Source organism: Amphiura filiformis, chromosome 4 (assembly GCF_039555335.1).
Source record: "Amphiura filiformis chromosome 4, Afil_fr2py, whole genome shotgun sequence".
NCBI classification, from domain to species: Eukaryota; Metazoa; Echinodermata; class Ophiuroidea; order Amphilepidida; family Amphiuridae; genus Amphiura; species Amphiura filiformis.
In genome coordinates, this window is record NC_092631.1 from 50,038,273 (window position 1) to 50,050,980 (window position 12,708).

At 37.3% G+C, this 12,708-nt stretch overlaps 1 protein-coding gene across 1 annotated transcript in view; it reads left to right on the forward strand.

Annotated features, from left to right (window-relative positions):
- Positions 1–12,708, forward strand: part of LOC140151020 (WD repeat-containing protein 75-like) — a 36,135-nt gene that overhangs the window by 11,633 nt on the left and 11,794 nt on the right. Inside the window, exons 8-14 of the mRNA XM_072173210.1 lie at positions 344–537; positions 1,275–1,462; positions 3,402–3,571; positions 4,386–4,572; positions 9,752–9,843; positions 11,646–11,732; positions 12,131–12,393. Coding sequence (XP_072029311.1) covers positions 344–537; positions 1,275–1,462; positions 3,402–3,571; positions 4,386–4,572; positions 9,752–9,843; positions 11,646–11,732; positions 12,131–12,393 — 1,181 coding nt within the window. The remainder of the gene's footprint in view (positions 1–343; positions 538–1,274; positions 1,463–3,401; positions 3,572–4,385; positions 4,573–9,751; positions 9,844–11,645; positions 11,733–12,130; positions 12,394–12,708) is intronic.

Sequence of the window (12,708 nt, forward strand, 5' to 3'; positions counted from 1 at the left end):
AGAATTCTGTCACTATAGTATGTGAGTTTGTGTGTGTATGTAATTGCCCTCGAACGTGGACCAGCGACATTTGTTCTAAATGTTTGTGGGTAATTATGTGTAAAATGTGTGTCCTCTTTGTGTCCTCTGTTAGGTGGTCAAAATTGGAACAAACATGTCCTCGTTCAATTGTCCAGGGTAGAGTCTCTTGTACCTGGGTGTGTGTGTGGGGGGGGGTGTGTAACACCACGGATGGAAACTCACACAAACTATAACAAGTCTTTTAAGAGGGGGTGTTTGTGTGCCAGTGTCAGGTTATTTCAATGTGAGAAACTAACTTGTTCCATTTTGTTTCTGCATTCAGCAATAATAGTACTGAAAGTGGACAAAATCAAGCAGAAAATTCAGGGTCTAAGCTTTGGGGACTACACCCGGACTGGTCCAGTGTGTATACCTACAGGACTAACCACAGACCCACACACAAAGGCATTGGTATTAAATGGAACACCAGGACACCTGCAATTTTACCATCTTCAGCAGGACAAGCTACTGTACAATGTAAGTTGTGTTTGTATCATATGGTGATGATATGTGTGGTTTATTTGTGTGTGTGCATGTATGAAAGTTTGCTTTTCTGCCAAAATGGAACACACACACCAAATTTTTTATAACAAATGATTACCTTGTAAGGACCTCTGTTTTGTTTTTTATATAGTCTCTCGTCTCAAATTGAGAGTAACGCTATGTTGAATTTTGCAGTGGCAGATTCGTATCGCGCTCTATAACCTAATCCCGCTGTGCGTATACAAACGCGTTGAAGGGCAATTTGCTCGTACCCTGGCGACGCAATTGCACAAATGCACTGATTCGAATCTGCTGCTGCAAAATCCAACATGGCGTTACTCTCAACTTGAGATGAGACAAGCTAAAGCTGCAAAGGACTGAAGATATATATGATTCTATTATGTACCCGCTTGTAATGGGGTAATATAAATGTCCATGGCTTGACCTATAATGAAAGACGGAGAAAAAAAGACTAGTTCGCGTCTGACGTCAGGGCAAAGGTGTTTTGTGATTTGCCGACCTGCGCAGTATGGCATTTTCTATGTAGTTGTCAGAATTTCAGACGTGAACTAAGTCTTTTTATCTCTGTCTCACCATTATATCACCCCTGAGGAAAATAGTAATATTAATGCCACCTTGGGTCTTTCAAACAGGTCATGACAGTAGTTCTTATTAGAATCTACATGCATAAGAATGGCCCCTTCATTATAATTTATTTCTCTTCATTTCAGCTTGATATAGTTGGAGAAAACTACATCTCTCCAGAGAGTTTAGACAAGCCTCTGGTAAACACAGAGGTGGAGCTAGTAGCATTTGACACAGAGGGCGCTTGGCTTGCGACAATTGAGAGGCGAGATGACAAGGAAACATCCATGGAGATGAGGCTTAAGTTCTGGGGATTTGACAAGGAAAAACAAAGGCAAGTGGAATTTCTTAAATAGAGATCGTCACTACTAACCCACAATTAATACTCTAGGTGATTATGATGTACTCGTTTTACCGCTCCTCAGGCTTAGAGTGGCTGTCGCACATAAATGTTGACAACAATACATGTGTACCCATGCATGAGATCACCTTCCTATCTTAAGCTTGATGTGTTGCCATAAGTATATTAACATAAGACAGGAACTTGAATATGTGAGGAGATTTTCCACCACTACCTCTGCCATCTTGACAAGCTCTTTCAGCCTGGGCGTGTTCAATTTTGACTCCAAGATGTCTTCCATAATCTCAAGCCAAGGCACTTCTCACCTTCTGTTGTTGGCACCCTCACTATTCTCACATTGTTTCTTCGACATAAGAAGCATTCTTGCTTTATAATACTTGCATGGGATCACTAACTTTCTTTTCTGCATTCTATTTGCAGCCTGCCCCCCCCAACTCAACACAAATGTTGGCAACCATGAGAGTTACCAAATCTTTCAAAGACCCCCTTTGCAATGATTTTTCATCAAATTTACCCATGCAAAATCGAGGACAAAATTTGGCCAAAAACAACCCTTTTTTTGTGTTTTTCAATTACTAGAATTTCAAACACTCCTTTTCAATTTTCTCAAGTACCCCTTTTATCCAAATTTTGCGTACAGTGCAAATTAAATACCCCCTATTTTGGTGATTTCACGCTCAAATTTCACGGACAGTCCAAATTAAATACCCCTTCTTTTGCCAATTTCACGGTCCTTGCTACTGGTAAAAAAATAACCCCTTTTCTGTGCAATTTGGTAACTCTCATGGTTGTCTACTTTTGTGTTGAGTAGGGGGGCCGGGGGGATTACTAACTTTCTTTTCTGCATTCTATTTGCAGATGGGACCTTCTTGCATTAACTACTTGATATTAACCAACTGTTGTCTTTTGCGAGTACCTCATCTATTGCCTCACCTCATTTCACCTAACCTCACTTCAGCTAACTTCACCTCACCTCACCTCACCTCCAGGGTCAGAAATTTGGGAGAATCCGAGAATCCATTCTTGCAAATATTCTCATCAACAAAATTGCAAGAATCTAAATGGATTCTCGCAAATATTTCAATTTATCATACAAAGTTATATAAATATTATATCCAAAAGGATTCTTGCACTTGGTTGCGAATTTCTGACCCTGCACTCACCCCTCACCTCACCTCACCTAACCTAACCTCACCTCACCTATTCTCTTCAAGCTCTGTAGCCCATAAAGTTGCAAGTTTCCTCCTCCTGCTCTCCCTGTCTCTAGCTATTGGCTTGGCTTCGTTCCATGACCTCTACCCCAGTTTCTTCCTTTCTTTTTCTACTGTCCTCCTCAGTGTTGTCTTATGGCGACTTTCCTTCTGCCCAGGAAAGCCCTCTCATGGGGTGGCTGTTGTCATCCATCAATTTGCACATGGCCAATTCATTTCCACCTCCTCCTGTTTACTTCTTCACTTGTCCTGTTCATTTTGGTTTTAAGAGCTTCTGAGAGAGCATCAACTTGGAAAAGAGCTGTGCAAAATGGGCCATTCCATTTGAACACCACACACCCCCTTTGAAGATTTTGGAATTCTAATCAAATTCAACAGTTTAAATGATTTTAGATCCAATCATTTTTATCCATAAAAAGTTGAAAAGGTGTGGAAGAGTTTGGGATTCCAAACATAATGGTCTAATTTTATCCCCAATTGTGAAACAATCCATCTGATTTGATGAATTTCGGCAATTATTCAACTGTAATTTAACATAAAACTAACAAAATTTTCCACCTGGATTCAGCATAAGGTGCAACTAAAATTGAGACGGCAGTGAAATCTCCTATGTGGGAGGGGGATTTTTAAATGGAATAGCCCTGTGAAGAGACACTGTGTTTGTAATCTGTTTCATCTCTTTGCTATCTTTCTTATTATAGCTTCAAGTTGAACACTGTCATAGAGAGCCCTCACGAATCTCAAGTATACGCACTTCAACTGCGCTCAACAAAGGAGGTAGATGGTTTCCTCCATGATCCATTGGCAGTCACTACAGCTAATGATAAGAAATTTAAGGTGTGGCGGCTACTAGATGATGAAGATGTCAACAGTGAGTATTGAAATAACAGATTCGGTCATCCTAATTTAATAGTGTGTCTCAAAGCAGTTCCCATAAATTGAAAACCTAATGCGGAATGCAGTTTTTTTAAGGGATTTCTTTTTTTTTTGCTTCCTTTTTTTTATTTGTCGAACGAGCTTTTTGACAAGAATAGACCGTCTTTCATCTATTAAGCAGGTTTCATTGTGGTCAAGATGAAGAATTTTATTGAGATTTACGATTTAGGCTATTTTCACATCTGATGATGTCAGACGCGAGTTGTTTGCGTGTTTGAAAAATAACGTGAAATTGCGGGTGATTTTATTAATGCATGCAGGAGCTTTGAGACAAACTATTAAATTAAGATGGCCTTAGCTGGTTTCTGTGCATCATTCTGTGAATGTTGGAATTGGTTCATTGTTGATATTATGAAAAGAAGATCTGATATTTGGAAAAATGTGTCAACATTTATCTGCAGGTGTATCTTTTCTGTTGAACAAATTTTGAAGTGGATCATACAAAATGGAGAATTTCAGGAAAGACTTTAGAATAAGAACTATTTTGATTGGTTACAGAGATTGGTATATCATGCGTTAAACCAATCAGGGGTAATGGTAAGAATAATCAATAGGGCTGAAAGCTTAAAATTTCTAAAAGGTCTAAAAGCTCTGTTTTGATTGGTTACATTTTTTTCATATTATGTAATGATCCAATCAGGGGAACTGTGAGAAAGGAAGTAATGCCAATGCAGTTAAAATGTGCTTCTGTCTGGTTGTTCCTTCAATATTTGTATCTTTGTGTGTTTCTTTGAATTCTCAAATTACAGGCAAAATGAAAACCTGGAATTGCACATTTGTTGGCAGCTATCGTAACCTACAGCCCAAAGATGCCAGTTTCTGTGCGGATGGTTCCCTTTTAGCGGTATCATTTGCTCAGATTATCACCATCTGGGATCCAGACACAAATGAATTGAAGAGAACCTTCTGCCAGGGAACACCTGATGATCCTATTGAGTAAGTGTACAGTACATTTTTATGGGACACAACAATTTTGTCACATGACAGGCCCATTTCTCAAAAAGCAATTTTACTACTAAGTGTTTATCTTGTGAATCCCTCTAAAACAGGCCTTCTCAACTGGCGCTTGGAGTCAGTCGAAGTGGTGCGCGGTAATTTTAATAATTTTTCACATAAATCTTGAACAAAAAAGGGGTGAAAATATCCAATCTAGGCCTTTAAAAAACCTTGAAATCTGTGAGCTTCCGAGGGCGCTGCCCCCCTGGACCCCAGATAAAGCACCACTGTACCTTTTCGTGCTATGCATACGCGCTACCTCGCAGAGTCCTCCCTTGAGATGTTGGCACTTCATGATCACTAAAATTGTCCAGTTGCCTCTTCAAATAAACTAGTTTAGAAGGCCTGCTCTAAAAGAATGTTATTTGCTTTAGCCTGAAAAAAGCAGCATATGAATGTGTCCATGCTTGAAATACGGTAGGTAGGGCCACTGCGGGCCCAAAACATGTTACACTGCGTGCCCATAAAATTTTGCCACCTCACATTGCAAAGTCATTATGATAGACTTAATGCTGACTTCAAGACCAATCCATCACTACCTGTTACTGATTTGTGAGTCTGAAGTCTTATTACAAAGTGTTAGAAATGTGACCAGTGTAACATTAAAAAAGTATAATTTGAGTTCAGGCCTGTGAAAGTTGATGAGAGCCACTAGATTTCAAACACACAGGCATTGAAGGTATGATAAGAGCATATTTATAGTGTTGACCCTGCATCAATCATGCCATTGATATTGATATTTAATGTAGTACTCACTCCTTCAGCAATACCTTTACTCCCATTTTATAACACTTTGTTTAATTTTGCTGCTGATAGGATAACAAAATGAAACAAAAAAACAAGTAAATAAATCTGTGATACAAACTTAACCCCCAACTTAATCCAGCGAATTATTTAAAAAAAAATTAATTTTGAATCAATAAGTTCAGTTGTCAAGTCTCTTATTTAACTGCTTTGAGCAGTATATTGTAACGGGACCGAGCGGCTGGTGCTGATGTTATACGTGTTTATCAACTGGTTTAAGGGGTGGGTAGGCCAGAGCCGGAATCTGGCGGCGCACTGAGGCGTTGTGATGGACCAACTGGAAAGGGGACACGGTGACAACTCTCAGAGGTTCCTTTTATGATTACTGCTTTATTTCTCCACCATACTTTACTCAGTTAACATAGATCACACTTAGTGATAATCTTTACTCCTTACTTTGTCTTGCTCCTTACATAATCTTACAACAACCACCACATCACAGTTAATCCCAATTTACTTCATTTTGGAATACACGTCTACACTACACTAGCCCATAATGGAACTGGACTGGACTTGAAGTATGACTACAACTCAGTCAACCAAGAAATGCTCATGCTCACAATATAGTCCAACCTTGAACTATATTCAAAACTTAAGTTTAAAGTTGCATTTGGAATTGAAGCCACCAGATTGAAACTTTGAAACTTGTGAGCTCTTGAGAGAATTGAAACTGTATACAGGTGAAATGCGAAACTTGGGTACGAAGTTTTGAAACTGGATAAAGACAAAAATAAATAAAGATTTGCTTAGTTTCTACACATAAAATATAACATGACATTGCAACATACATGACCGGAGTGACTCACTGAATAATCTGACAGGTGACCCTTTTTTTAAAACATCTCGCCAACTCCCCATGAAAAGAACTCATAAAGGTCAAATTGGTATGAGACTATCACGACGCCAATTGACAAAGTATATCGAGGAACTCCTTTATCCGTATACTCGCCAATAATAACTCCTAACTGACAAAACCATTCGGCATAAGCACACTCATGGTCATTATCGAACATTATACATTATTTGTTGCAAGATCACACATAATATATTAAAAGACATGAGATAATCAATTATTACGAATACTTGCTACTGGTGCACTGAGTGAAAATGATAATGATATCTAATTCTTGGCTATCATTAATCACATCACACAAAAAATAATACAAATGAGCAAATTTTGGGTTCATGTGTGTATTTCCCCACAACATGACAGTTTATGACCAACTCGCCCCATAACTCCTCAAAGAAAATCAAAACTACGCCAACACATAACTCTCTTGGCATGTGTGAACTTTAGATGCTGACAATTGACAGAAAAGTGCACATAATATTCATAGCAGGGATTCATTCTTATAACATACAATTTTAACAAAGCATGCAAAAGTATTTTGTGCTACATGTATAATATATCAAAACATTATGGACGAGTTACCTTCTTTTGGAAAATATTGATACTAACTAGTGAAGGCCTACTGGGCTCACAAAATAAATAATGCTTTAGTAACTTCCAAATAGAGGACCTACATATTTGGTTGAAAATAAAGGGGAATAAATGATAACTCGTCTGAACTCGACTTATACCTCGACTTCACAAACTCACATTTTGGAATGATATCTTTGGTAAAACAAGAAATCCCAATATAAAAATGTACCTATGTATTTGGACCTGAATTAGGTACGCAGATTGGTAGCACACATTATTAAAAACACATATTTTATATCTGACTCACTTTATGTGATCAGTTGTTGTACACATGATTATATATAGAAAAAGCTGGTAACTTTATGTAACCAGACACACATTTGGCATATAAAATGGACGGGTTTCAATATAAAAATATGACGCATAGACACACATAATTATGATACACAATAAAATTTGCATAATCAGCACCATATAAATATATGACACTCGAGTAAGGTACCACCTTAATTTCTAGTACACCACTGTAGCACCACATGACTATAGGCCTATACGTACATGTCAACTAGGCCTTACTTTCAGAAAAAGCACCAATATTTCCTTTGCAACTCTTTGGTTCACATTCATCCTTAACTCGCTCGTCTTTACACTACAAAAATAGACAAATGTTGTTCCTTTACCACGTCCACCACCATGTTCATATCCAAACAATTGCAAATGGAATACGGTAATCCAAAATGTTATGATTTAAATACTGTCTCATTCACGCCAACCTATACAACCTAATGAAACAATAATACTCATCCCTTGATACACACATTTAAATCTGGATTATGACTACAGTTCGCTTGCATCGCATCATGAGCTATAATAAATAATGGCATTTCTGCTCAAACATGATACCATTTCGCATAACTGACATTTATACGCCCGCACATAAGTTCATGTAACATGATAAATGCATAATATGAAACACAGCGCTATCACCTATTTACTAGAATTTCACATGATTGAAATGTAAACATCATTGACATGAAACTGATTAATTTCTTTTAATCCGAAATTAATATTGGTAAGACATACACTTCTTTTTGGCAATTTTGGTCACTTGAATTGACATAACAACATACAGAAAAGTAATTAACTAATTAATTATAAACATCCAAATAATCCAGGTCAACAACATCTTGGTCTATTTTTAGACATTATTTACAATGGCCTTATGCTTTATACGGCAACTATACTTGTACATGCACAATTTATAAAATGTTAAATCTCACACTGAAACCTGATTAGAAAATGACCAATGCACGGTCAATACGCTCGTGTTTCATCCAAACAAGGTCATTACCAACTCAATACATATTACTGACGTCCTTTATCCATAAGCAGCACCTCTACGTGATACAAAAGGAAATTTTGGGAAGATTTCTAGCTCTACTGCTAAATTTCATAGCAAAGAATGACTATCGCCTTTTTACATGTAAATCTGAATACCAAAATTGCTCGCATAAAATCCTATTTTACACCGCCAAAACGCTATCCAAAACACTACGCCTCAGGTCCCACTGGATTCCATACATATTATATATTTTAAGATTCATAATCAAAATTTACTATTACCTGAAACCTCCCGTTTCTACCTCGATTTCTGTCTGTACATACACGCAAAAATATTGTTTCGCAACCCTTCAAAATTCCACACCATAACAAATCTCGATTATTGATCAACTGCGCAATCGCCTACATGTGCGATTACTGTAAAGTGCGCCATCGCGGTGACTTTAGACGGGTGTCAGACATGATTTGTCTTCTCCCTTTTTTTATGACATTTGTGACAATTTCGAACCCCCGCTACAATATCTATATCAGTATATCATAATTTCAGTCATTCTTTTCTTTATCAGCTATAAGGGAACAACCCAAAAGATTGTTTTGGGAGGGAGGAGGTTACAACATAGATTACATAAATTTCTCATATGTGACATAATCTGCTCCATGGGGGCCAAAGGAGGCATTTTTGAAAATTGAGTTACTATAATTAATACCTTGTAGTAGTATTATGCTGGTTTCATACTTTCTGCCACTTGCCGCTGAGCGGCGTGACGCTTCTTCATGCCGCTCAGCACCGCTCAAAATTTGTATTTTGTTCTCATACGTCAGAGCGGCACCGCTCCGAGTTTATTTGATTTCAATTCCCAGTGGTGCCACCGCCGCGGCAAAGTGGTGGAGTGATCGATATATCGGCTTGCCGCTGGTCACCGCTAGCGTTTCTGGCGTGACTGTGCAGTGAAGTAAAATCATCTTCAAAGCGGCAAGCGGCAGGAAAGTATGAAACCAGCATTAGGCTATCATAATACTGAAAAACATCAAAGGTCTAGCATACTTGGTTCTAAAGTTATGAGGTTTTGTGATGTATATTTTCTTATGTATTTTATTTTTTTACTCCATATTTTTGCCTTTATCTCTTTTTCAAATTTGCTGCCTTTTGGCCCCCATGGACCAGATCATGTCACATATACTTTATTACAGACAGGGAAGGGGTCAGCAATAGAAAAAAAAATAGTTATTACATTTATAGTATGTCATTAATCGTTTGGGTTGTTCCCTAATAATAATAAATAATAATAAAACGGCATTTATCCACGCTTTCAGGATACTCAGATCCCTCAAAGCGTGCCACGGGTCGAAGGGCAACGCAAGTTGACCTCAATGCTGAGTGTGACAGACAACAGGCCCGGGCTGATCCCCTGCTCTTTAAGAAAAGGCCTGCAACTTTTACATGTCCAGATATTGCTCTTCTGGTACATGGGACCACCATTTTATGTGACTCTTAACCACGGCACACTTTGTTTGTTATTGAACTAAACTTTTTTGTTTCCTAATTCACAGGTCTTTGTATTTTGGTCATATCTCTTCATCCTGCCATCTTGTGGCTTCAACCAAAGGCTCCATTACTGTGTGGAACTTACTGACTTGCTCTGGTATGTTATCAGGTTGGACATGACAATCTCGCAAAAAATAAAATTGGGCTATACCAATTGAAATCCATATACTCCCTGTGGAAGACGTGACTTTAATCTCCTCAGCACAGGATTTAGATTTCAAATGGATCCGCTCATTTAGGTAACCCATTTGAAATCCACACTTCCTGTGTGGAAGATAAGGACATGTCTTCCATAGGGGAGCATGTATTTCAACTGGAATAGCCAAAAAGATATATGTGACGTGTCATGTCAAAAGGAGACACTTTTGAGCAGGTTATCAATTTTGAGGTTTTTACATATCGTAAATATAGAGATATTTTGCTCCACACCGCTGTTTCCCCCAATAAAATCGGACATACCTAAGCGAAGATATTGAGTTTGTAAGTTATGGTATAATAAAAGTGGAAATTGAGGTATTGGCCTTTATAAATATTATTGACAACGTTGAGAGTAGGAATTACCTTGAAAAATGTTTCAAAAAATACAAGATGCCAGTTATATTCCGGTCTGAAACTATCGACAATATTTTAAACATTAATAACATCACAAATTCGCAACAAACCCAAATTGTGAAAATATCACCCGGGCAGATTTTTGGCTATTTCTCCATTTACGATTCTGCCCAAAAGTGTCTCCTTTAATTTTGACATGACACGTCACATATAACCTGTAACTATTAGTATGTCAAATTCCAATTCCAATTTGTACTCGACAAGGTACATACGCATAAATGAGTATGTATACAGATAACAGATATAAAGTTGTAACAGCCCAATTCTACCAGGAAAAAAAATTTATAATAGAAAAAAAAAAAATTTAAAAAAAAATTGTTATCTCACAAATAGTCAGGTGATGGTAATACACATGCCTGGAAAAATAGAGGATTGTGGGAACTCATTTTGTTATAAAATTGGATCAATTGAGCCCATATTTATTGAATCGAGCTATGAGTTTTAAAATATTGGACTCGACGTACAATATTTAAAACTCATAGCGAGACCAATAAATATTGGGCGTAAAGCATCAATTTTATCATTATTATGTGTTGGATCCAATATTTTCACACACTTGGATTCACCAAAACATAATAATGGGAAAATCTTGGCATATGGAGGTAAAATTTTATTAGAATGAAAGTTTGTCTGTGTTTGTAGTAAACATAATTTAGTGGTTTAAACACAACACAAAAATGTACGTATCTGGAATTTTCAGTCAACAGTTCGGCTTTCATCAGCAGACAGATCGTCTCCAAAATATGTAAAATTATTGTTTTGGGTTGCCAGTCTGCTGATGTTAAGTCGAAGGACAATTTCTGGTACGCATATTTTTATGTTGTGTTCAAAATTAGGTAAAATTTTGTTTGAATGCATAAAGAAATATTGTGGTTTTGTTCCATAACAAATGTTCAGTATATCCAACAAAATACACATTTTATATCCTTGCTATTAAAACCTGCCTCTGAATTATCAACTATGGAATAATGTGACTGCCTCCACTAATTATTGACTGGAAAGTTTGTATTCTCCAAAATATGTTTATATTGTTTTGTGATCACTGGTTTATTGTCCCAGCTATATGCTGTAACATTTGATTTGCCAGCCAAAACTTTTATTTAAAATTTTTCATTTTATTCCACTGTGTGCATTGAAGATACAGAGCCACTGTAGGGCTACTTTACAGGAATGAAGATGGTCCCACCAGAACCCAAGTGTATCTCCGTGTAACCGTGTAATTAACAAACAAAAAACCCCCATGTATGATTCACAATAGTGATATTTTTTTGTCTTTTTTCCCTCCAGTTCTTTGGAATGTGAGTCTTGGAGTGCATCTCCTGATAGAAGACCCATTGTCATGCATGTTTGCTGTGATTGATATTGCTAACAACTGTAAGTATACATTGATAGATAATATCAAAGTATTCTATCATCATTTTATCTTTATAATATTCAAAATGGAATATTTATCAACAATTTTCAGATTTTTGGGTCGGTCGACAAGGGCAAGTCAACTTATATTTTTTTGGCCTAAGAAAGTCCGTGCAAAGCCAGTTGGAGACGGGATCTCAAAGATCTTATACCGTTCTGTTTTCTTCATATTTGTCAATATTTCTGAGGACAAAAATGGTTTAAGGGTGTTTTCCTAGTTTCTCAACCATTTTCATACGATTTCAGACAAATTTGCAGATCTTTTTGGTCCTTGATAGACTAGGAAAGTCCCTTTAAATTATAACCATATATATGTACATGTGTTTCTGACACCATCTACCAATTCTCCCTCCATCTAGTGTTTGTGTTCAATACATCAGAACCAAGAATCATCTATGCCCAGAAGTCTCTCCTGAAGCAACCCATTGACATGGCTATCTTCACACCGTTAGTCAAGAACAATCAATCCAGCGATGGAGGCAAATCACCTAGGAAAGACTTGTTGCCATGGGAACATGTATCTCAGCTTTATCTGATGACTAGGAAGCAGGATTTGTTTAGTTTGGTCAGTGAGAGGAGGGATCAGGAAGAGGGCAAGGAGTTCCAGAGCCATGGACAAATGGTAAGCTTTAGTGCAGTTATTGTGTTTGTGGAATTTGGGAGGATATAAAACAGAGAGATTTCAGTTGGCAGGGATCATTTGATTAGAAATATTGGAGTTGGATCATTTTGTTTTGGACTGGGCTGTTAAAGTGAGTTAGCTTGAAGAATCTTGTGATACAATCAAGAATAGCATTCTGAGACTTGTTGGCACCAAGTGAAAGTAAAGAGATATGGAATTTGGAAACATCAAAAGAGATATTATAGACAGCAGAGCTGTAAATTTATTGAAAATAATTTCCATCAAAGTGCCCTACATGTACCGTATTCGTTCCAA